Source organism: Silene latifolia, chromosome X (assembly GCF_048544455.1).
Source record: "Silene latifolia isolate original U9 population chromosome X, ASM4854445v1, whole genome shotgun sequence".
Taxonomy (NCBI): Eukaryota; Viridiplantae; Streptophyta; class Magnoliopsida; order Caryophyllales; family Caryophyllaceae; genus Silene; species Silene latifolia.
The window spans coordinates 301,459,496-301,486,469 of record NC_133537.1 but is presented as its reverse complement, the minus strand read 5'-3'; the positions used below and the strand labels follow the sequence as shown (position 1 = coordinate 301,486,469).

At 37.2% G+C, this 26,974-nt stretch overlaps 2 protein-coding genes across 2 annotated transcripts; one reads left to right on the top strand and one right to left on the bottom strand.

Moving 5' to 3' along the window:
* The first annotated feature begins 9,537 nt into the window (after positions 1-9,537).
* LOC141621906 (uncharacterized) lies at positions 9,538-11,448 on the top strand. Its single transcript, XM_074438040.1, has 2 exons — positions 9,538-10,862; positions 11,159-11,448. Exons 1-2 carry the CDS (start codon positions 10,412-10,414, stop codon positions 11,191-11,193), a joined length of 486 nt encoding a protein of 161 aa, XP_074294141.1. The 5' UTR covers positions 9,538-10,411; the 3' UTR covers positions 11,194-11,448.
* A 2,891-nt stretch (positions 11,449-14,339) lies between these two features.
* Positions 14,340-15,746, bottom strand: LOC141621905 (vascular-related unknown protein 4-like). Its single transcript, XM_074438039.1, has 3 exons — positions 15,413-15,746; positions 15,039-15,101; positions 14,340-14,576 (listed from the first exon to the last, which is right to left on the bottom strand). Exons 1-3 carry the CDS (start codon positions 15,659-15,661, stop codon positions 14,448-14,450), a joined length of 441 nt encoding a protein of 146 aa, XP_074294140.1. The 5' UTR covers positions 15,662-15,746; the 3' UTR covers positions 14,340-14,447.
* Positions 15,747-26,974: the final 11,228 nt, after the last annotated feature.

The window sequence follows — 26,974 nt, the reverse complement described above, 5'->3', positions numbered from 1 at the left end:
CTGTGATTATAAATATGAGGCATCCTTGGAACTTAGATATTAACCCAAAATCTTTTGAGTCTCTTAAGTATTGTCTTGAAGAGCTCTTAAAAGTTTATATCATTATATTTTTTACCTATAGATTTTATATGTCCCACATTGAAAAATAATGTAGGTGTGGTAAATATACTACATTTAAATAATATAATTAGAATTGTGTTAAAAAAAATCTATCATTAGAGTATAGGTTCATATCATTTGCACATATTTTAATTATGATAAAAAAAATAGAAAACAAACGTATGAATATTAGTAGATAATATAGTATTTGCTTATTATTAAATCGGGTTGTATGTCGAATTAGGTTCAAAAAATATGGTGTACATTTAAATATGTTATTCATCTCACATTGAAAAATAATGTACGTGTGATAAATATATATTACGTATAAATAGTTGAACTGTCCCACATCAGAAGATTATCATAAGGTGGGGTGATCCCATGATTATAAATAGGATTTATCCTTGGAACTTAGGTATCACCCCAAATATATTGAATCTCTCAAAGTATACTTATTATATAAGAGACTTTAAACATAATCTTGAATTAAATGTTAAATTTTTAAAGTTGTAACATTTTTTAGGTGGAAGAAAAAGCGATAAAATAGTCAATATTATAACGGAAATTTTTCATGGCACCCTCGAATTTGGGTAGATTACACATAATACCCCTAATTTTAAGTTTCTACATATAATACCCTTGTGTTTACTTTTTTCATAACGTCGTTACTCCTATGAGTAACTAGAGTAATTGAGCATGTCATGCTATTTGTGTTTTGTTATTTAGGTAGAAATGTTAGTTTATATTAAATAAAATATGGATTTAGGAATTAGATGATGAAGTGTTTGTGTAATAGATAACAAAAGAAAAAGGCGTCACAAGTCATAGGAGTAATGACGTTATGACGGAAATTGTCAAATGGTATTCTGGGAAAGAAAAAGGTGAACACAGGGGTACCATTTGTAGAAACTTAATATTAGGGGTACCATGTGTAATCTATCAAAGTTCAAGGTTACCATGAGAAATTTCCAATATTATAATGATATAGTTAATTAAATTTTCATTTAAAAGAGAGAGATATCTGTACCAATAAAACAATAAAAGGGGTATTATTTTTTAATTATTATTTTATTGTCACGCCATCAAACTTAACGTCCATTTAACAGCCTTTACATTAGGGGGTACCATGGGCAAAAAAATGGAACCTCAAGGGTACCATAGGCAGATTCTTAAAAGTAGGGGTAACATGGAAAATCTGACAAAATTAAGGGGTACCACAAAAATTTTCGTATCTCAATTATGATAAAAAAGAATTGAAGAAAAACAACGTACAAATATTAATGGAGAGTACTCAATCATATTATTAAATTTAAATATAACTATTATATATAATGAGTACCAATTGTCCGTATTCGGTATTCGGGATCTGGTTCGATGTTGAACTAAGTACAAAAAAGATGGTGTAATTCTAAGTATGCTATTTGTCCACATTGAAAAACAATGCAGGTTTGATGAATATATATTACGTATAAATAGTAGAATTGTCTCACATCAGAAAAATAATGTAATACTCCGTATTTTATATCGCTAATTGAGTCGAGTTAATTGTTTAGTCGTATTGATATCGTAAGATCGAGTTATTCGTAAACTTGTTAAGACGGGTTTAACTGAACGAAGTCACGTTAACTAATTCTTTTACTACACTTACCCATTTACCCGTTGACCCAGGCCCGTTTACCCATGACCCAATTAACCTATTAACCTAAGTTTAACCTAATTCTACCCTAACACTACAAAACCCCACTCCCTCACCCGCCTATCTCATTTTCAGCGGCACATTTCCCAACCAACACACAAATCGAGAGAGGGAGAGTGAGTGTGGGTGTTGACGGAGCAGTAAGGAAGGTCTTAGGGTGGTTGTCGACGTCCATAGTTAACCCTGGTGGCTGTTGAGGTGGCGGAAAAAGGTATGAGTGCAACCTTCTCTTTTGTTTTCGTTTTCTGTCGGGTTTTGTTTGTTGTGTCGTGACTCAGGGAGGTGATGTTGGTGGTTGGTGTCGGGGATATGGTATTGGGTGGTTTGTGTCGTCCCTATTGGTGGCGGTTAGGGAGGTTCTTGGCGGCAGAAATGGCGGCGAGAGGTGTTATTGACAGGGTAGGTCAAACGGGTGTTAGCAGGGGTTTTCAGGCGGGTTTTAGATGTTTAGGTTGGGGTGGCACCACCGTGGACTCGGGGGAGGTCGAAATGGTGGTGTCACGGCATCTGAGTGCGTGGTCTGACGGTGAGCAGGGCTGTGGTGGTTTGGCAGGGGTTAAGTGATGGCTGCGGTGGTTGTGAGTCGAGGATAGGGGGGTGTTTGGTGAGGCACGGTGGTGAACAGGCCAAATGACGGCCCTGGTTCGACTCGCCGGCGGCAGTCGACCAGGTTGGGGTCGGTTGTTGGTGGTGGGGTCGAAGAGGGGAGCAGGCCTGGTGGTGTTCGTGGTGGTTTTAAGCGGCGCGTGAGGGGTGTGAGAGAGAGTGAAGGTGCGGGTTGTAGGAGGCAGGTTGATAGGTTTAGTTAATGTTGTTTCGATCCTTTTAATCGTATAACTTGTTTTATCTTCGTACTCTTATTTAGCTAATTAATTCCCGAGTTATTTAAATGTTTAGAGACGGGTTTGAGTCGGGTTGGTAAAATAGAAAAGTCATTAGATCGGAAAGTTTCCATTTAAGGAAACTTTCCATTTTAAGAAGTTTCTATTTTTAGTAACTTTCTATTTTGGGAACGGGAATGGTTTAAGTAATTGTTTATCATTTATTTATCTTTCAGAGGGCGAATTTATTGTGGAATATTACTGAGCACCCGACTCTTTGACTGCAGTACTGAGGTAGGGGAATACACTGATTGAATTCTTATGATTATAAAGAGTTGGCATGTTTGGTGATTATATGACTTATCTGATTACCTTAATTATCTTGTTGAGTATTATTGTTTCATACGTTTCATACATTGCATTTGCATCGGAGTTGGAGTTGGAGGAGATGAGATTATTGTGATTAAGGCCCAGGCGGGTTCTGCAGGACTTGCCCTGGTGTCCTCAACAAGGTGCGGATCGACTACGGTCGATATATAGTCTACCGGGGATCGGTATGGCTGAGCGTTCCGGGGATGTGTGTGATGGAGTTGAATGGAGGATCATAGCATTGCATTCTTTATTATATCGTATTACCTACTCAGCCTCGCGGTTGACCCTGTGTATTCGTGTATGCCTGTGATGATCCTTTTAATGGGGAGCAGATTGACAGGTTGTTGAGACGTTGGGAGCTGGCAGGGAGAGAGCATGGATCACCTGACCTAGAGCTAGCCCACTTTCGTTTTGTTTAGTTGTCAGACTTTATTTTCAGTTTGAGACATATTTCATTCCCGTTGTAAACATTATAAACTTTTAATTTAAAGTATTGTTTATCTTTCTCTTTGTTATCTACTGCCTCGGGTTTCCGAGATGGTAACACCCTTCTTTATCTGAGGAGTCCTAGTTCAGGCCCTTAAATAAATGGGGGTGTTACAAATAATCCAAGTTTGGTGAATATATTACTTATAAATAGTAGAATTGTCCCACATCGAAAGATTAGTATAAGGTGGGGTGATTATATGATTATAAATAATAGTTAACCCACGTATATATTAATCTTTTATTTTTTTCGAAAGAGATATTTTAATAATATGCAAACAAATCATTAGACATAGAATGTAAACATTAAACCCTTATAATTATAACGTTTTTTTTTTGCATTATAAATAAGTTAATTACCCCGTTGCAACGCACGGGCATTCAAACTAGTGATTTAATAAAACAAAATTTTACTTATTTTCTTATTTAGATAGATGACTTTTGGAAGAAAAATTAGTTAAAGAGTTTTTATTTTCTTAGTAGTAAGAGGGATTATTTCCTATGTAAGCGCCTAAGCTGGTGATCACATATTTTAGAATCAAGTTAAAAAAAAATAATGAATTAAAGATCACCAAAAAAAAAAAAAAAATTAATGTTAGTTAAAAATTATTATTAGCTTAACTATTTAGTGTGCACTTTAACTAAAACCTTATTTTAAGAGTATAACAATCAAAACACTTGAATATATTTTTTTTTTTTTTTGAAATGACGTGATATATCTTTTTCAGAAAAAAAAAATATTACAATCAGAAAAAATACTTTTTAGTAATATAGTATCGCTAAATTTTGAAAATTCATATTTATATTTTTTACTAAAATATTATGGAAATGACGCGTAAAATATTTTTTGCTCGGTTAAAGCCAGGGAGAACTAAGAACTTCAGACCTCATTGTATTGGAGAATCTATTTTTTTTCACCTAGTATATTTTCTAGTCCAACCTACATGTAATTCCTAGATCCGTCCTTGGCTCTGTCAAAACATAACCAAGGCAACAAGCTATGGCAAAATTGTGTTTCACTCATATACGGAGTATATGTTTTCAATTATCTATTTATCTTCATGCATGGCGCATATTCTAATTTCAAGAGTAGTATGTTTCATGTGCATTATACACCGTAGCTGGCATTATTGTTATAACTTGGCTTCAATAAAACATTTGAAATCATATTTTCAAAAAGATAAAACAAAACCAAGTTGCTAAGAATTCATGAAGCGACCAATTATATTACTAGGGTCACATTGCAATTTGCAATATAATTCTGTTTTGATCTTTCACGTAAACATTTGGTCACCCATTTGGTCACAACTTATCAATGTGGTGGTTTAGGTACCCTCAACATACTTTAACTTTTTGCTTTCTGTTTCTTATTCAAGCTCAAAATTTAGGTTGCCTTGCAATCTGTGGACTGACCTTGTTAACCTCTCCGTCAACCAGAATTTCCCTTGGGTCTGTATGGGAGACTTCAATGAAGTCACCTACAGAGTCGATAAGTTAGGGGGCGATGACATCAAATTAAATAGAGTGGAACTTTATAAGTTAGCACTGGACTCTTGCAACTTAATTAATATTGGGTTTTTTGGACCAAAATTTACATGGACTAATAGACGCCGTATTAATCCATCTTAGAACGGCTCGACCGGGTTTGGGATAATCAATCGTTGCTAGACCGAAATTTATAAGTCAACACTGGACTCTTGCAACTTAATTGATATTGGGTTTTCTGGACCAAAATTTACATGGACTAATAGACGCCATATTAATCCAATCTTAGAACGGCTCGATCGGGTTTGGGTTAAATCAATCGTGGCTAGACCAGTACCCTAACTCCCGTAACTACCACTTGACTCGTCTTTCCTCAGATCACTGTCCCATTAACCTTAAAACTTCCCTCCCCTCTCCCCCTGTGTCTAGGTCCTTTAAGTTTAAAAATTTCTGGCTTTGTGAGCCGTCCTTTTTCCCTCTCATGTCCCAAACCTGGTCCTCCCTGATTAACTGTGTTCCTGCTAAACTCTACAACCTTAGTCTTACCCTGAGTGATTGGGCGTCTCTGATCTTCGGCAGTCTCCCAAAAAAAGAAAAAGAACCTTATATCCCGGCTTCTTGGGGTCCAAAAAGAGTTATGCACCCATCCCAATTCGGACTTCCTTCTTAACCTCAACGATTCCCTCACCCGTGACCTCAATTGCGTCCTTGATTTTGAGCATCACTATTGGAATGATAGAGCTCGCATTAACTGGCTCACTGATGGAGACCGCAGTACTTCCTTCTTCCAGAAATCCGTCACTCTCCGTAGGAGCTTCAACCGGATCCTCTCCTTAACCAATGGTGTGGGCATAATTATCACTAGACATGATGCTCTTAACACCCACATCACTCACTTCTTCACTAACCTTTTCACATCAGGCAAAGAGACTGTCCAATTCCTCCCCTCACCAGTTTATCCTTCCTTTGATTTCCCTCTTATCACGTCCTTTCTGATCCCTAATGAAGAAGAGATCCGAACTGCCCTGTTCTCCCTTGGCTCCAACAAAGCCCTTGGACCAGACAGGATTCACGCTGGATTTTTCAAAAGATGCTAGGACGTGATCAAGCCTAATATCATCCCTTTCATTCAAAACATTTTTCTATCAAAAACCATCCCTGCCACTATCAATAGGACCTCTATCTCCCTCATACCCAAGATACCCTCCCCTCAAACCATCTCTAATTCCCGACCCATCAGCTTCTGCAACAACACCTACAAGATGGTCACAAAAATTCTTGTCAACCGCCTCAAGCCCCACATGCACAAAATCATTTCCCTTAACCAAGGCAGCTCCATCCCAGGAAGAGGAACCGGCACCAATTACATCATTGCATCAGAGATCCTCCACTCTATGCACTTCTCTAAGAGTAAATTGGGCTGGTTCGCTCTTAAACTTGACATTGAAAAGGCTTTCGACAGACTGGAATGGGACTTTATCAGAACTTGTCTTATCTCGGTCAACATTGACCCTGAAACTACTACTCTCATCATGAGCTGCATCTCCACCGTCTCTGCTCATGTTAACCTCAATGGTTCACCTCTCGACAACTTTCTTCCCTCCCGCGGAATACGACAAGATAACCCCCTCTCTCCTTACATTTTCATCATATTCATGGAAGCCCTCTCTAGCCTCATCCACCAATCCTGTCGTGACAATGAATGGACCCCCTTCCTCCTTGGGAAAGGCGAGGTCTCTTTCTCCCATCTCCTCTTTGCTAACGATATCCTTGTCTTTGGGAGATCTTCGAAAAAGAACCTCTGTGCCCTCCAAGACACCATCCTTTCCTTTTGCTCCAACTCGGGGCAAAAAAATCAATTGCCTTAAAAGTAAAATCATCTTCTCAAAGCACACTCCCGCTCATGAAGTTAACCACTTTGAGGAAGCTCTTGGTATAAAAAAAAACCCAACAACCTCGGTACCTATTTGGGCTTACTTCCCCCTTCTTGGTAAAAAAACCAAAGAGATCGGATCTCCACTTCATTCTCGACACCGTCCAAACCAAACTCGCCACTTGGAAATCCCGTTGCCTGTCCAAGGCAGACAGAATATGCCTAATCAAGTCTACCCTCAACGCCATTCCCACCCATGCAATGCAATGCATTCGCCTTCCCCCCTCTCCTCTATCATCCGAGACATTGATAAGATCACCAGGAGTTTCCTTTGGTCTAGCCACTTTGCTAATAAACTCCACCATGCCAATTGGGATGTTGTCACCCTTCCCCGATCCCTAGGGGGTCTTGGCATTAAGTCTGCCAAGCCGCTCAATGATGCCCTTTTGACTAAATTAAGCTGGAAAATTCTCCTTGATAAATCCTCCCTTGCACTTAAATTACCTTTCTTCTGAGGCAAACTTGAGCTCTATTATTTCTAACAGAATGTGGTCCTTTGATTCTCTGGATTTTGCCCTTCCCGATCATATCACTCTTGATATTCTCTCCCTCCCCATCCCTTCTTCAGCTAGACTTGACATTCTCACCACCTCCCTCGCCCCTAAGGGCAAGTTCTCCATTAGCGATGCCTATCACTCTCTCTCTTAACCCTCCCCTCCCCACTCTCCTTCCTACTCCACCGACTTGATGTGGTTGTGGGGATCTCCCCACTCAACCTAAGATTAAAGTCTTCATCTGTTTAGTGTGGTGGAACAAACTGCCTCACAAAGCCTCCCTCTTCGCCAAGAATATCTTACCCAACCCTTCTTGCACCTTTGCCCTAACCCATCCATCCCCGAGTCCTCTCTTCATGTCCTTCGTGACTGCAGCTTCGCCTCTAGTGTTTGGGCCCTTCTTAATTTCACCCAGGCTTTCTACACACCTGATCTTAAGAGATAGATCTTCGACAACTGCACCTCGCCTTGCCATAACTGAAACACCCTCTTCTCTTTCTTCATTTGGCGTATCTGGCAAAGACGCTGCGACTTGACCTTCTCTTCTCATACCCTCTTGCCCCTCCCACCTTTTGTGCCTCCGTTGCTTGTCAAGCCTCGGTCTGGGTTCAAGCCAATGACCGCACCTCTGCTGCCCCCTGTACCGGTACCACTCCTCCCGATGCCTTGTGCTACCCTGTTAGCTGGTCCCTTCCGCCGCATGGTTGGCTAAAAGCCAATGTTGACGCGGCCCTATCCCCCTTTTCCCCCTTAGCCAGCCTGGGGTGTGTCATTAGAGATTGTCATGATTCTTGGGTCTTAGGCTGGTCTACCCGCCTTTTTGCCCCTAACCCCTTCCCTTGCAAGGTCCTTGCCATTCGTGAAGAGATTAAACGGTCTAGTGTCCATGTGAATAATGTCTTGATTGCCTCTGACTGCTTGGATGCTCTTAACTCTATTTTGTGGTCGGATGTCCCATGCAGCCCCTTTGCTAACATTATTCTTAAGTGTAGGGATCTTTTGCAGGACTCACCCCGTTTGAAGCTTGTGTTTGAGAAGAGATCGACCAAGCTGATGCGGATGCGGATGCTATTGCCCACTACTCCATACGGGATACTGGCTCTTCTATGGGTCTTTTTGAGTGGGATTCCGCCCCTCCTTTTGTACTTGATCTTTGTACTATTGACGTTGTTTTGGCATGTACGCCACTTTCCCCTGACCCGCCCCCTTGATGTAACCGAACGTTTTTGCACTTTATCTATTTATGTTCTCCTTTTCCAAAAAAAAAAAAAAAAAATACTCCGTAATAGGTTAATGATTGGTTTAATTAACCTTAATCTCCTTGAATAGATATATATGTTCTTCTTCGTTGCATGTAGTTAGTAAGGATTAATTAGTCTTTCATTAAGCTATTGATTGGAGCTAGCTAAATCTAATGATTAGTGAATATATGACCCCTATATTAGTCTATGATATTGCATGCTTATCGAATGATTGATGAAAAATGACCCCTTATTAATGCTGCTTTATGCTTAAAAATAGGTGCTGCAATTTAGTACCCCATTCCTCCATAGTAAAGTGTATGCTACCTTATTAGATCGAGTAATTTTCGAGTATTGTATAATTGAACTGGTAATAATTTAACAAACAAACATTATTTATTAGGAAGTACTTCAAACAAACTTTTTATTTTAGTGCATATATAATAAATTATGGCTTAAAATTAACCATTTTACCCATTTTAGATTGATCAATAATGGGTCGAGTATTTTTGAGCCGGGTCAATATATGTTGGGTCTAGCAAAGTACACGAGCCGAGTCTGGGCCTGGTCGGGTCAATTTGAGTTTTGTGTCATTGGCAAGTTATGAAATTCAGGTCAATAATTTCAAGCCTTGAACATTCTTATCGTGTCGAGTCAGCTTTGCCCGATCGACAAATTCGAACTTTGAAATATAAGCATGATTTAAAAAACTATACATAAAAACTACTCGTATATATAGCTAGAATAGGCATACAATATACTCCGTACAACCTATTAACTAGATAGGTTTAATGGATAAATAATAATCTAATAATCAAGATCATGAAGAAGGTTTCTATGGAAATATATTATATGATTTGATTACCATATAATATATTTCATAATATCCTAGTACATATTATATTCTTATCTTGTATATTGTTTGTTTCCTTGTATGTAGGATCACGTTTGACTAGGGTAGTAGTTGTATCTTGTATATATTCTTTGGCTTGTACGCAGTTATCATTATCAATGAAAGTAAAGGCTTAAAGCCTTCCCACATAATTCTCTGTTTCACATTTTATCATGGTATCATCGGAGCAGGTTTGATCCTTGCATCCAAACACACACTATTCAATATTTTTTTACAAATCATCTTCCATGACGAAAATCGGAGATGCAGGGAAAGGAGGGGGCGAATCTGATGATGGTTATGACAAGATGACTATACCACCATCATCACCATTGTTCCTTCACCCTTCCGATAGTCCGAGTCTCAAATTGACTCAGACAATTTTTGATGGTGAAAATTACGATCTATGGGCCGATGCGGTTCGTAACGGACTTGACGCAAAGAACAACTTAGGCTTTGTCGATGGCACCGTCACGAAACCCGCAAATGAAAATTCATATGAAGCTGTTGCTTGGCGTCAGTGTAATGCTATGGTGAAAGCTTGGTTGCGTAGCGTTATTCACGAAAAATTGCACTCCAGCATCACCTTCAACGGCGCCACAGTTGACGAAATCTGGAAAGAATTGCAGGAGCGTTACTCGGCTGGAAACGCGCCTCGTGTTCACCAACTCAAAGCAGAATTGACCGACTGTAAACAGGGGACTCGATCAGTTGTGGAGTATTATACCCATCTCAAGTCCATTTGGGATGAATTAGCCAAGTATAGCCGCGTACCTGATTGTACATGTGGTGCAAAAGCAGCTTTTGTCAAGGAAAAGGAGGAAGAGAAAGTGCATCAGTTCACAATGGGTCTTAATACCGCGTTGTACGATCAACTCCGCTCGAATTTATAATGGATGATAATCTTACCTCTTTGAGCCGTGCTTATGCTCTGGTTTTAAGAGAAGAACGTCACAAAACGGTGACCCGGATTCGTGAAGAACACACCGAAACCGCCATGGCTGCTCGGACTGGTGGAGGGCATGGTCGTGGAGGATTCGTCAACACTGAACAGAAGGAGTATGAACCACCTAGATGCACCCATTGCAAGAAGTGGTATCATACGGAAGAAAATTGTTGGGAAAAGCTTGGCATAAATGGCAGAGGACGCGGTAGAGGAAGACGTGGTGGTCGTGGAGGCGGCCGCGGTAACAGAAGTTCTGGGAACACAACTCAGGTGGCTAATGCAGCCGCGACGACTGATATGGTTGAATCCTCAAAAAAGGATTTCACAATGGAGGAAATAGAACAACTTCGATCTCTACTCAGTGCTAAGTCGTCCGAAGGTAACGAAAAATTGGCAGGTACGACTCATTCTAATTCGTGTGATTGGATGCTTGATAGTGGTGCTTCACACCACATGACGGGACGCCGGGATTTGCTTGAAAATTTATGGCAGGGAGAACAGTCCACTGTCGGTTTACCGAATGGATCGACCATAATGGCGTATGAACATGGGAGAGTTGTTTTAAATAAAACCTTTGAATTAGAAGATGTTTTATATGTTCCCTCGTTGACTTGCCATCTTATTTCGATACAACAGCTTGTTAGAGAAAACAATTGCATTGTGACTTTTAAATCTAATTGTTGTATAATACAGGACCAGTCTACGAAGACGGAGATTGGACAGGGTGAGAAACGAGACGGAGTTTATTATATGACACGGGTGGAAGAAGTGGCGGCAAAGACAACTGTTGATGAAGGACGGGTATGGCATCGAAGACTAGGCCATCCTTCTAATAATGTTTTACCTTTTATAAGTACTTTGATTCGGAAAACTTTACCTAATAATTCCGAATATGTTTGTGATCCTTGTTGTCGCGCCAAACAAACCCGTTCTAGTTTTAAACCAAATAACAAACGACATGCTATTTTGTTCAATTTGATTCATTGTGATATTTGGGGACCGTACAAGGCCAACACTTTATCCGGGGCATATTATTTTCTGACCATAGTGGATGATCACAGTAGGAGTGTTTGGGTTCACCTCATGAAAGATAGAGGAGAAGTAGGGGATTTAATGAAATATTTTTGTAAAATGGTACACAACCAATTTGGAAAACAGGTTAAAATTGTTCAAAGCAATAATGGCACCGAATTTCTTTCGGGACCATTGAAACATTTCTATAATGAAAATGGCATGATTTTCCAAACCAGCATGGTAGATACCCCACAGCAAAATGGGCGGGTAGAACGAAAACATAGGCATATTTTGGAGAAAGCAAGGGCCCTTCGTTTCCAAGCAAACCTACCTATCCATTTTTGGGGGGAATGTGTCCTAACGGCAGCTTACCTAATTAATCGGACTCCTACAAGAATATTACAAGGCCGAACACCCTATGAACTTTTATTTGGTCACCCACTTGATCTTACTAATTTACGTGTTTTCGGGTGTCTTGCATATGCCCATAACAAATCGAAGCAAAAAGATAAATTCAAAGAAAGAGGGACTCGGTTCATTTTTATGGGCTATCCGAAACATCAAAAGGGTTGGCAGTTATACGACTTAAAAACCCGGAAACAATTTGAATCACGTGATGTAATTTTTTATGAGAACATTTTCCCATATGTTGATTTGGATGCTTCCACGCAAGCTGGAGAACAATTTGACTTTAACAATCATGAGCCAACAACTTTTACGGATCCAATTACTAGCCAACCAAATAGCACGATCTTTCGTGAAAATAGTGACACAAACCCACAAACAGAACCCACATATATCGAACAGGTTGAAGGGGGAAATGCCACTATGGAGGACGAGGTGAGCTCCGTTCCTGTTGTGGAAGAGGAAACGAACAGTAATGAGGACGGGTTCCCACTATTGAGGAAGAGACGGACCATAATGAGGAAGAGGCGAAGCTTGGTAGGGGTGAAAGACAAAAGTTCGAACCCGCATGGAAAAAGGATTATGTGTGTAAATCCACTCGTGTCATATCTACAAGCATTGCTCACACCTCCAAATCTTCGTCATCCATGAAAGGTACTCGTTATCCAATGATTAATTATGTCACAAGTAATTGTTTTTCAGTGTGTCATAGGAATTTCCTAACCGCCATTGATGCTATCAAAGAACCACGGACCTATTCCGAGGCTGTTAAGAGAGAAGAATGGAAGGTTGCATTGGCTAATGAAATTGAAGCTCTCGAAAGAAATGGGACTTGGAAGATTGTCGATTTACCCATTGGGAAGAAGTCAATAGGTTGCAAATGGGTCTATAAAATCAAGCATAAGGCGGATGGGACCATAGAGCGATATAAGGCGCGATTAGTAGCCCAAGGTTTTAGCCAAGTTGAAGGGGTAGATTACCACGAAACATTTGCACCGGTGGCCAAAATGACCAGTGTTCGGTGTCTATTAGCTGTTGCAGTAGCAAAAAATTGGAATATCGCACAATTAGATGTAAACAATGCGTTTCTTCACGGAGATTTGAGCGAAGAAGTTTACATGAAATTACCACCGGGATTCACGGCAACTGAGCAAAATAAGGTATGTCGATTACAAAAATCTTTGTACGGTTTGAAACAAGCGTCAAGAAATTGGTTTGCTAAATTAACAGATGCTTTAAAAGGATATGGGTTCACACAATCACTAGCCGATTACTCCTTATTCACGAAAAACAAGGGAGGTGTCTTTCTTGGCATTTTAGTTTATGTTGATGATATGGTAGTAGTTAGTGATAATACTAAAGTTTGTGATGATTTGAAACAATTTCTTGACACCCGTTTCAGAATTAAAGACCTTGGCCGCCTTAAGTACTTCTTGGGAATTGAGGTTGCACATGGAACAAAGGGTTTGTTTTTAAGCCAACGTAAGTATGCCATGGAGATAATCCGAGAAGCAAAAATGGAGGGAGCCAAACCCGTCCATATTCCTATCCCGCAAAATCACCAATTGGCGCTGGCCGAGGGGTATTTTTTAAAGGACCCATTGATGTATCGAAGGTTGGTAGGTCGTTTAGTGTATTTAACCATCACTCGACCCGACTTGGTCTATGTAGTACACATTTTATCTCAATCTGTTCATAAGCCAAGAAAGGAACATTGGGATGCCGCTCTACGTGTGATTCGATATATTAAAGGGAATCCAGGAAAGGGTATTGTGATGAGCAGAGACACGACTTTCCAGCTCTATGGCTACTCGGATTCAGATTGGAGACGATGTCCTATGACGAGGAGATCTTTAACCGGGTATTTTGTTTCCTTAGGGCACACTCCTATCTCCTGGAAAGCAAAAAAACAGCACACTGTATCCATGTCTTCTGCCGAGGCAGAATATCGGGCAATGGTCGCGGTCACGAGCGAGCTACTTTGGATCAGGAGTTTCTTGACTTCACTCGGCATAAGGCATTCACAACCAATGCGAGTTTTTTGTGATAATGAAGCAGCAATGCATATTGCTAAGATTCCCGTGTTCCATGATCGTACTAAGCATATTGAGATAGATTGTCATTTTATCCGACAACATTTGGTCAACAAGGATATCGCAACAAGCCATGTTCGAAGTAAGGAGCAAATAGCAGACATTTTCACTAAAGCTCTTGGCGGTGAAGCGTTCGATTATTTGCAGCGTAAGTTGGGCATTCGGTTACCCGATGCTCCAACTTAAGGGGGAGTATGGAAATATATTATATGATTTGATTACCATATAATATATTTCATAATATCCTAGTACATATTATATTCTTATCTTGTATATTGTTTGTTTCCTTGTATGTAGGATCACGTTTGACTAGGGTAGTAGTTGTATCTTGTATATATTCTTTGGCTTGTACGCAGTTATCATTATCAATGAAAGTAAAGGCTTAAAGCCTTCCCACATAATTCTCTGTTTCACATTTTATCAGTTTCAGAATACAAACTATAGCTAATTAGGGTGATAATCATTTTTAATTAATAATTTAAGTAGCCTAATAACATAGACATTGGAACTACGCAAAGTCCTTTGCTCCTCAGTTGTGTTTCAATGCAATTCATGTCAATGCCTTGTTCAGCTTGTTTTTGTGAATTATTCCCTTTTTCCTACAAGACAGCAAGATATACAGTTAATATAATTCATGCTGCATATATAAATTTTAAGATCAAATGTTCATAATAGCAAAATGCACATTACGATAGATGAAAGTTCATCATCTATTAGGAGACAGTCTTATAGGAGAATTTGTGCGCAATAAATTGCATGAAACAAGTATTTTAGGTCATTTTATTGCTAAAATACTAAAATGTTATGGAAAATGTAGTCAAAATTACATGTTAGAAAAGAGCTAACCATGTTGTATTATGTCCATATATATTGTAGGAGTATATAGTTTGAAAATTAAAAAAACATTTTAAGGGAAAACATATATAAAACCTTGCTAAAACAAAGAAAAATGAAGCTAAAATCGAAATTAAATACTGCTTAATAGACAAGGTGAAGTAGTTGACATCACAATCAACACAAATACGTATGAATTTCGATTCAATTGCCGATTATCAATTTACCTGGGAAGTTTCTCTATTATGCAATCCGTTTAAGTTCTTGTGTAAGTGGTTCTCATCATCAACCTGCTCAAAAATCAAACCAATGCGCAAGATTAGTTCACCATGGAAAAAAATTACAAATATATTTATAAATACATCGTATATAGTACGGAGTATAAAAGCATTTTCATACTATAGGTCAGTTTCACGATAAGATTATTATGAGGCCGTTTTGTATCAAAATAAATTCAACAAATTAAATAGCTAATCGCCCATACTATAGGTTAGTCTCACGATAAAATTAGTATGAAACCGTTTCGTATCAAAATTTGTGATTTTAATTATCTAATTAAGATAGTAAGATACATATGAATATCTACTTGATATGCAAATACCATAGGACTATGACTAGGAGAAGAAGCAGTATCTTCCAAGTCATGATCAACATGTGATCCCTTATTAGTTCTTTTCACGATCAAACTATCAGAAACTACAGAGGACATTTCATCTTCAACCTCGAAACCGCCGGCCATGAAGTCATTTAGGTACAAAGTCCAGCCACTCTCCTCAGAACGACATGAAATATTATTTCTAGAAGAACAAGATTTTATCATGAAATTTGTAGAACTCAAAGAATTTTCCATATCGTCTATCAAGTTAATTTTTAGAAAGATTTGAAGTGTGTCACAAAAAAGTTGGTATATTTTGGTTCTTAGTTATTGATGAATTGGTAATATGGCTCCTAGAGGATCATATTTATAAGATAATAAGTAGACATGTGCTCGGGCCGGGCTCTCCAAGTCAGACCCGGGCCATGCCAGGGGGAAGGGGCGAGCTTGGCCGGGCCAGGCCAGGCTGTCATATGCTTGAGCCGGGCCACGACCCGAGGTGGGCCAATGGCGGGTCGGGCTGCCGTGCTTGCCATTTTATTTTTTTATTTTTTATTTTTGCTAAAATGGCGGGCCAAGGCCGGGCTGGAATTTCAGGACCCGAGCTAGGCTAGGGTTAACGGCGGGCTAAGGTCGAGTCAGGCCAAGTTGCATAAAATAACGGGTCAAGGCGGGTCAAGTCCGGGTTGGGCCGGGTCAGCCCGTGCTGATGGCCAGCTCTAATAATAAGACAAGTACAAGGGTATCTGACCTTTGGTGCTTCCTTCCTAAATAGATTCTGTGGGAAAGAATGCGTTGATACAACTGTTTTATATTTATATTTATATTGCACCTAAACTCTCACGAGTACTACACAAGTTTTGAACAATTAGTCACTTAAGATATACCTCTCTGAGTATCATGTAGATAGAGAATGGGATCAGTAAAAAAATAACATATTTTTCTGAATGAAAAATGATAGGACGTCATCGATCAAGTGTTACCAGTGGAGGACCAGAGTTATGTCGGGAGGGGGCTGACCCAACCCCCTTGCGCCTATATTAACCATAACTTATTACAAAGTTATTCAAAGTATATGATCCGATTGTCTTATAAAACTATATAAATCTTTGTATATTCGTAATTGGTCTGTTAATAATAATCAGGTAAAGACGTGTAACAGAATCACATTGTTTTGGTTAAAACATGAGCATATAAAACCAAAAATTTGTTGAAAATCTAGTAATGTGGCATTGGTAGGCCGTAGGCCTACCAAAAATAATAATTCTAGGCGAAAGGAAAGGAACTACTCACCAAGTTATAATACCAAATTTCCAAATTTGTAGACTTTGCCTACTGAGCTGGCACATGAGAGCTTTTAGAAATGCGATGTCATGAGTTTGTAACACTCAAGCAAATTCTGGTATTCAAATCGTTTCACGAATTCGAGCATACTTATAATTAAAAATTTGTTAAATCATGCCCTTATCGGTATGTCAGAATTGATAAGATGTTGGGCCTACAAAACATATTTAATTAAAAATTTGTTAAATTATGCAACAGAACTAGTCTAACTAAATGAAAGAGATAGAGAATCCGCTTTGTAAATCAAAGGAAATTCCACTTTAAAAACGAATTAGTAATAGAGGAAATAGACCCTTAGCTTGTAAAGTGGTAGACTCTCGCTCCTCTTTTATCAATGTGGACAATGTTAAGGAAACAAATAATTCTACCTCTCCATCAAGCAAGCTATAATTATTGTTATACGGTTTTGATATGTGTATCTTTAGTTTAGTTATAAGATCTTTGTATATATTTCCTTTAGCTTATTCTTTCCTTATACTTGTATATTTTTAGCCTTAGGTTTAGGTAATACCTAAAGTATATAAACTCATGTACATTGCTCTTGTTTATCATATACAAAAAACACTTCCTCATCTTATATGGTATCAATCGCCTTCGATCCTCGACATCGTATCCTTCAAGCATGGCAAGCAACGCCCTAATTGTTCCCAATACCACCGATAACACCACCCCTATCATCTTTATCAACCTCTCACAATGCAAAACCCTAACCACCACAAACTACACCCAATGGTCCTTCCAAATTCAGTCCTTCCTCGAGGGGCTCGATCTCTTCTACTATCTCGATGGCACGCATCCTAGCCCTCCCAAAACTGTCATCGTTGACAACAAATCCACTGCCAACCCCGCATACTCCACATGGGCTCGGCAAGACCGTCTTCTCCTTGCTTCCCTTGTTGGAACCCTCGACGCCAATATTGCCCCTTTAGTCACCCGTTCCACGTCCTCTCACGAGGCTTGGTCTACCCTTGCCTCCACCTTTGCCAACCCCTCTCGGGGTCACATACTCCAAATCAAAAATCGTCTTGAATCCATCATCAAGAAACCCGACCAAACTGTCACCGAATACATGCATCAAATCAAAACTTGTACCCTAGAACTTGCCCAATTTGGTAAATCTATGGACCCCGAAGACATCATCTCGAAGGTACTTCGTGGCCTTGACTCGACACACTATCGAGCCATCAAGGAAACGGTTGAAGCCCGGGACACCTCTATAACCTTCGATGCCCTACATGAGAAGCTTATCAATCATGACCTCCAAAATCCTCAAACCACGTCTGCCTCACCACTTCCCACCACTGCCTTTGCTGCTCAATATCGCTCTAATCAACCCCGTTATCAAAATCGCCCCAACACCACTCCCCTCCTTCCCAATCTGTCCCCTGATGTCTCGGTCTGTCAATACTGTGGCTACAAAGGTCACACGTTCACCAATTGTCGCAATTTCAAGAAAGCACACCCCTTTCTCACCGTGATTCCTTACACTCGTCCCAACCGTCCTCTTAGTGGTCGTCCTCAAGGAAACACGGCCACTGCAACCCCTTCCTCTCCCAACTCGTGGCTAGTTGATGGTGGTGCCTCTCACCACATCACAAACGACTTATCCAATCTTGCTCTACATGCTCCATATGACGGTCCCGATGACGTTGTCATTGGTGATGGTTCCTCGCTGCCCATATCTAACATAGGTTCTTTTGACATTCACTCTCATTCTTCCTCTCTTTACTTTCGTAATGTACTTCATGTTCCGCTTATTTCTCGCAATATCTTGTCTGTATCTCAATTCTGTCATGATAATAACGCCTTCATCGAATTCACATCGTCTCATTTCTTTTTTAAGGATTCAATGACGGGACGAATCCTTCTCCACGGCCCAATTGATCGTGGTATCTACTCCTGGAACCCGTCTGCCTCACACGCCTTCACAGCTACATCAACTGCTTCCGCTCCACTCTTATGGCACCATCGTCTTGGCCATCCTTCATCCAATGTTTTTTCTTTTCTAAAAAGACAATTTAGTTTACCTATTTCTATTTCTAGTTTTGATCATTGTCATTCTTGCAAAATTAAAAAATGCCATAAACTACCATTTTCTACTTCATCTCTTACGTCTACCGCCCCTCTCGAATTAATTTTTTCTGATGTTTGGAGTTCTCCGGTTTTATCCCATGATAATTTCAAATATTATGTACTCTTTGTTGATCATTTTACGAAATACACTTGGCTATATCCGCTCAAACGTAAGTCCGACACATTTAACATCTTCAAACAATTCAAGCTATTAGTCGAAAAATATTTTAAACGGCCTATAATTCAGATGTTCTCCGACAACGGAGGAGAATACATCAAAATTACGCCCTCCCTTCTCCAAGATGGTGTCTCTCATCTCACATCGCCACCACATACTCCCGAGCACAATGGATATGCCGAACGACGGCATCGTCATATTGTGGAAACAGGTCTCTCACTGCTTACACATGCTCATCTTCCCACCTCCTTTTGGCCGTATGCTTTTGCCACAGCGGTTTATCTAATAAATCGTTTGCCAACGCCCACTCTCAACCATGACTCCCCTTACTCTCGTCTCTTCTCTAAGTCTCCTAATTACAATAAACTCCGCGCCTTTGGTTGTCTCTGTTACCCGTGGCTCAAACCTTACACCACCAACAAACTCGATCCCAAGTCATTAGCTTGTGTCTTTCTTGGATACTCTACGACACAAAGCGCGTATCTCTGTCTCGACCCTACATCTAACCGAATTTATACATCTCGACATGTCACCTTTGTCGAAACTGACTTCCCATATCCTCGTCTTACCTCCTTTCCACCCGCTGAACCTGCTCCCTCTGTCGTGGACTGGTGTGATTCACCTGTGCAGATTCTCCCTGCCACCAGTCCCATAATCCCCCCCCCTGCATTCATCTCCTCACCTGCCAACCCGACACCACACTCTGCCACTCCTAATCAATCCCACGACTCCTCCCAGCCATCTTCTCCTTTGTCCAAGACCCCTGACACCTCTCCTTCTGCCTCTCCTCCTGACCAGTCACCTCCCCCTCCCCCACCACCACCTCCACCTTCCCGTGTCATCAATCGCTTAGCCAACATCATTAGGAAGCCTAACCCCAAGTATGCCAAATTAGCTATTGTCCCTTCACCACATTCGCTCCCCACAACCGCCAAACAAGCTCTCTCCTCACCCCAATGGCGTGATGCAATGCTTGAAGAATACAATGCTTTAATTCATAACAATACATGGTCTCTTGTTCCTGCACACGAAGCTCAAAACATCATAGGTTGCAAATGGGTTTTTCGTGTCAAGTATAATCCTGATAACTCAATTCAAAAATACAAGGCTCGCTTGGTCGCGGCTTTCATCAACGACATGGGATTGACTACGCTGATACTTTCAGTCCCGTTGTCAAGCCTATCACCATTCGTCTCATCCTCTCTCTCGCCCTTGCTCATGGTTGGTCTCTTCGCCAGCTTGACGTTAGCAATGCTTTTCTTCAAGGTACCCTTCATGGCACTGTGTTTATGTCTCAGCCTCCCGGTTTCATTGATGATTCGCATCCTACTCATGTTTGCTGCCACAAGAAAGTTATCTATGGTCTTAAACAAGCCCCTCGGGCTTGGTATACGGAGCTCAAAAATTCTCTCCTCCAATTCGGTTTTACTGCATCTCTGGCCGGCCCTTCCTTATTCATTTACAACATCAACAACAAAATCATCTATGTGCTTGTCTACGTGGACGATATCATCGTCACAGGTCCCTCCAATAGCGTCCTCAATTCATTCATTCACCAGTTTGCTACTCGTTTTTCGCTCCTCTCCATCAAGCAAACTATAAGTATTGTTATACGGTTTTGATATGTGTATCTTTAGTTTAGTTATAAGATCTTTGTATATATTTCTTTTAGCTTATTCTTTCCTTATACTTGTATATTTTTAGCCTTAGGTTTAGGTAATACCTAAAGTATATAAATTCATGTACATTGCTCTTGTTTATCATAAAAAAAAACACTTCCTCATCTTATAGACAATACACGTGGGACTATTGAGTTTCTACACAAAATTCAACCATGACCTATAATGCATGAAAATTGTCAAGAAAAAATTGTGTCAAGGTAATGTTGCTCCACAATATAAGTAGAAATAATTCATTCGTAAGTTTATTCAACTAAATTCTTTTTTTATTACTTGTTAAAATTTACGCTATTTTTGGTAAACACTAGGTAAATTTACGGTATGCATGATAATCCATAATCTCGCGCACGATGTTGGTTAACCTTTTTAATTGACATACTCTAACTCAAAAGATATAGTCCAGGCTTGAATACTTTTCAAAGCGTTATTAGAACATGAAACTTAAATTCATTTATTTATTTGAACAACTTAAATTCATTTATTTATTTGAACAACTTAAATTAATCTATTCAAGTAAATTAGATAAATTTCTTGATTTGACATTTTAGGGTTTTCGCAAATGAATATATCAATGAAAAATTTTCCGTTTTAAAAACAAATGAACTATTTATTATGGAGTAATCGTAACTATTTAGGTATTATAGTGTAAAAAAACAAAAAAAACTATTTAGGTATTATAGTGGTGAGTTACTCGTTGAAAATTGGTGATATATATATATATATATATATATATATATATATATATATATGAGATCAACTAAGGCCATATATAAGTATTGAGTCCTTAAGTTCTATTAAGGGCCATTGGATGGTGAAAATGAATGACCAAGATCAACCCCAAAAAAGTGTGTTTAATAGCTAATCTCACCATCTCTCTCCTCCTTCACTAATCCACTCTAATTAATCACTAATTTACTATATATTTGTTTTACACTCATCCCTTTCTCTCTCATCTTACACATTTCATTTCTCTCTTCTCTCAAACTCTCCAAAAAAAACCCAAATAAATAAAAAAAACCCAAAAATCCAAATAAATAAAAAAACCCAAAAATCCAAATAAATAAATAAAAACCCAAAACACCCAAAAAAAATCAAAAACCCAAAAAATCAAAAATCCAAACAAATAAAAAAGTTCTCTTCCTCTACACCACCCACCGCCACGACCCACAGTCTCACAACCACCGCCGCCGTACCTTTTTTTTTTTTTTTTTTCGTTTTGATGTTATTTTTTATGTTTTGAGTTGCTTTTTTCATTCGTTATTTTTGTTGTGTTTTTTTCATTTGTTATTTTTGTTGTCTTTTATTTTGTTTATTCTTGTCTTTTTATCTATTTTCTCAATTCTCGCTTTTTTTTACATTTTTTTCTTAAGATTTTGGGTAAAATAAATCTCATATAATAAGTTAATTTTAATTTGTTGTGTTTTTTTCATTTGTTATTTTTGTTTTCTTTTATTTTGTTTATTCTTGTCTTTTTATCTATTTTCTCATTCTCGCTTTTTTTACATTTTTTTTCTTAAGATTTTGGGTAAAATAAATCTCATATAATAAGTTAATTTTAATCTTTTGAAAAAATAACTTTATTATCTCATTTTGTGGTGGTAGTTTGGTGGACTAAAGTTATACAAAGAATAGACTAAAGTTATACAAAAATGAACTAAAGTTATACAAATATGGACTAAAGTTATACAAATATGGACTAAAGTTATACAAATATGAACTAAAGTTATACAAAAATGGACTAAAGTTATACAAAAATGGACTAAACGTATAACTCCACTCAGTAAATGTATAACTTATACTCAGTAAATGTGTAACTCTAGTAACGATATGAGTAACTTCTACTCAATGAATGTATAACTCCAGTAAAATGTGTGTAATTTTTGTATAACTTTAGTCCAATTTTTGTATAACTTTAGTCCATATTTGTATAACTTTAGTCCATTTTTGTATAACTTTAGTCTATTTTTGTATAACTTTAGTCCATTTTTGTATAACTTTAGTCTATTTTTGTATAACTTCAATCTCATTTTTGTATAACTTTAGTCCTTATTTATATAACTTTAGTCCATATTTGTATAACTTTAGGTAATTTTTGTATAACTTTAGTCCATTTTTGTATAACACTAGTCCTTATTTGTATAACTTTAGTCCATATTTGTATAAATTTAGTCCATTTTGGTATAACTTTAGTCCTTCATATGTATAACTTTAGTCTATATTTGTATAACTTTAGTCCAAAATTGTGTAACTTTACTAGAAAATCGCATAACTTTAGTCCAAAATCGTATAACCTTAGTCCAATATATAACCGAAATCCTAAAAACCATCAATACTAACTTTAAACCAACAATACTAGATCTGAAAAAAAAAAGCCATTATCTAAATATCAAAATGTAATATAAGACATAATTGAAATAAAAAAAATATAAAATATTAAATAACAACATAATAAGTAAATAACAACACACAACAAAATAGTATATTGTATAACTTTAATTTTTGAAGAATATAAGTTTAGTAGTAAATAGTATAACTTTAATGTTTTAAGGGTATAACTTTAGTCGTAAATAGTATAACTTTAATGTTTTAAGGATATAACTTTAGTCGTAAATAGTATAACTTTAATGTTTTAAGGGTATAACTTTAGTCGTAAATAGTATAACTTTAGTTGTATTTACATATAGTTTTGAAAATCCAAAATAAAAAAAGTGATGAAAATTGAGAAGAAGAAAACTAGATATGAAAACTAATAATAAAAAAAAAACCAAATAACAATAACAAAAAAAACCCATAATAACAAAAACCAAAAAAACCCATAATAACAAAAAACCGTTAATCTATAAAAAAAACCTGTAAATCTAACAAAAAAAACCAAATATAAACAAAAAAACAAATAACAATAACAAAAAAAAAACCCTAGAAGTAAATCATGATTCATCAAAAAAAAAATTAACAATGAAATACAATACAATAACAATAATTGAAATAAAAAACGTCAGATCTAAACATTTAAATATTAAAATTTGAAAAATTTATATAGAGAAGTGTATAACTTTAATGCACGCAGTGTATAACTTTAATAGACAAGATGTATAACTTTAGTCCAAAATTTGTGTAACTTCAATTTATACAATGTATAACTTTAGACATTAACAGTATAACTCTATTTTGATTATTGTATAACTTTAGCCCAAAATATGAAACTTAAAAAAACTTGAAAAATAACAAATAAACAAATAACCAAATAACCAAATACCAAATTCCAAATACCAATAATAAAAACCAAATAACAATAATAACAATAATAACAATAACAATCACAAAAAAACAACACCCACAAAAAAACAACAATCACAGAAAAACAACATAAAACCAAACGAACATTTTTAAAAAAAAAAATGGACGAAACAAAGAACGAAAAAAAGGAGAAAGGAAGAGCAGGAAGGGAGAAAGGAAAAAGGAGAAAGGGAGAACGAAAAAATGGAGAAAGGAAGAGCAGGGAGGGAGAAAGGAAAAAGGAGAAAGGGAGATCGGTGTCGGTGAGGCGGCATCAGGTAGGGAGAAAGGCGGCGACAAGGAGGGAATAGATCCGGTGTCGGGTGGTGGTGGGCGAGTTGTGGCTGCCGGCAGAGGGTGGTCGGGATGTTGTCGTGAAGGCGTGTGGTGTGAATGGTTGTCTCGGGATGTGGTGGTGGCAGGCGACGGGAAGAAGGGAGTGATGGGGTGGTGGTTGCCGGTGGGGTTGTCGCTGTTGTTGTTGGTTGTTGTTGATGGTTGTTGTTTCTGGTTGTTGTCGTTGTTGTTGTTGGTTGATGGAGGCCGGCTGGTGTTGATGTCGTTGTTGTTATTGGTTTCAGTTTGGTTTTTTTTTTTTTTTTTTTTTTTTTGTTTAGAGAGGGTGGGAGGAAAATGAGAGAGAAAGAGTAATGTGAGAAATGAGAGAGGATGAGTGAATGAGGAAGTGAGTTGGGAGATTAGAATGGTGAAGAGTTATACAAAATTAAGAGGAGTTATACAGGATTATGGAGGGAGATTAGGATATATATATATATATATATTAGCATATGATTTATATGCATGACTTCAGCTAGAATCAAATTCTTTATTAATTATTAATATTAAGAAAATCGTTGAATACGTAGTTTAACCAATAAACTAATACGGAGTACAAGCTTTTGAATTGGCCATCAACAGATGTCCTAATTACAATTTATAATACATGGTCAAAAGATGCTTTTAAGGATATTTTAAAGAGATGTGCCATTTGCTATTGGCTAATGCTGACTACTTATAATTTGTTTATTTTACTTTTATTCTTGTTATATATGAGTTTACTTATATCTTCTTTATGTTAGGATCATCAAATTAAAACAAATATCCAATTTTCTTTTGATAAGTAAGCAAATATTCAATGCTACTTGTATCTTTTTACAAGATTATCTAAAGTCTACTCTATACTCATCAAATAGGCCGACCTCCATTTTTACAGGAAGATATATGTATATGTATTGTCTTTAAGTAACAAAATCAATAATTACTATGCAAGTCTCTCTAAGAGCGTATAATGATCCGTTTATATTATACTTCACGTACTCTATATTTGAAAATACTCATTTACTAGTTTGAATGTCCGTGCGTTGCAACGGGTTAATAAACTTATTTATAATGCAAAAAAAAAAAAAACGTTATAAGGGTTTAATGTTTACATTTTATGTCTAATGCTTGGTTTACATATTATTAAAATATCTCTTTCAAAAAAAATAAAAGATTAATATATACGTGAGTTAACTTTTATTTATAATCATATAATCACCCTACCTTATACTAGTCTTTCGATGTGGGACAATTCTATTATTTATACGTAATATATTCACCAAACTTGGATTATTTTTCTGATGTGGGACAATTCTACTATTTATACGTAATATATATTCATCAAACCTGCATTATTTTTCAATGTGGGACAAATAACATACTCAGAATTACACTATCTTTTTTCCACTTAGTTTGACATCCAACCAGATCCCAAATACCAAATACGGACAATTACTACTCATTATATCTAATAGTTATATTTAAATTTAATAATATGATCAAGTACTCTCAATTAATATTTGTACGTTGTTTTTTTTCAAAAAAAAAAAAATTCATAATTGAGATACGGAAATTTTCCGTGGTACCCCTTAATTTTGTCAGATTTTCCATGTTACCCCTACTTTTAAGAATCTGTCTACGGTACCCTTGAGGTTCCATTTTTTTGCCCATGGTACCCCTAATGTAAAGGTTATTAAATGGACGTTAAGTTTGATGGTGTGGCAATAAAATAACAATTAAAAAATAATTCCCCCTTTATTGTTTTATTGGTACGAATATATCTCTCTTTTAAATGAAAATTTAATTAACTATTTCATTATAATATTAGAAATTTCTCATGGTAACTTTGAACTTTGATAGATTACACATGGTACCCCTAATTTTAAGTTTCTACAAATGGTACCCTTGTGTTCACCTTTTTCTTTCTCAGAATACCATTTGACAACTTCCGTCATAAGCCCATTACTCTTATGACTTGGGGACGCCTTTTTCTTTTGTTATCTATTACACAAACACTTCATTATCTAATTCCTAAATCCATATTTTATTTAATAAACTAACATTTAATACCTAAATAACAAAACACAAATAGCATGGCATGCTCAATTACTCATCTAGTTACTCATATGAGTAATAGCGTTATGAAAAAAAAGTAAACACAAGAGTATTATATGTCGAAACTTAAAATTAGGGGTATTATGTGTAATCTACCAAAATTCGAGGGTATCATGAAAAATTTCCGTTATAATACTGACCATTTTATCGCTCTTTCTCCCACCTAAAAAAAATGTTACAACTTTAAAAATTTAACATTTAATTCAAGATTATGTTTAAAGTCTCTTATATATATAATAAGTATACTTTGAGAGATTAATATATTTGGGGTGATACCTAAGTTCCAAGGATAAATCCTATTTATAATCATGGGATCACCTCAGCTTATGATAATCTTCTGATGTGGGACAATTCAACTATTTATACGTAGTATATATTTATCACACCTACATTCTTTTTCAATGTGAGACGAATAACATATTTAAAAGTACATCATATTTTTTAACCTAATTCGACATCCAACCCGATTTAATAATAAGTAAATACTATATTATCTATTAATATTCATACATTTGTTTTCTATTTTTTTATCATAATAAAAATATGTGCAAATGATATGAACCTATACTCTAATAATAGAAGTTT

Excerpts from the sequence above, each read along its gene's own strand:
- LOC141621905 (XM_074438039.1), bottom strand. The coding sequence starts at position 15,661 with ATGGAAAATTCTTTGAGTTCTACAAATTTCATGATAAAATCTTGTTCT. Across the intron at positions 15,102-15,412 it reads CTCCTAGTCATAGTCCTATG|GTTGATGATGAGAACCACTT; the intron begins GTATTTGCATAT and ends ATTTTTGAGCAG. Across the intron at positions 14,577-15,038 it reads ATAATAGAGAAACTTCCCAG|GAAAAAGGGAATAATTCACA; the intron begins GTAAATTGATAA and ends GCTGTCTTGTAG.
- LOC141621906 (XM_074438040.1), top strand. The coding sequence starts at position 10,412 with ATGGATGATAATCTTACCTCTTTGAGCCGTGCTTATGCTCTGGTTTTA. Across the intron at positions 10,863-11,158 it reads AGGTAACGAAAAATTGGCAG|GACCAGTCTACGAAGACGGA; the intron begins GTACGACTCATT and ends TGTATAATACAG.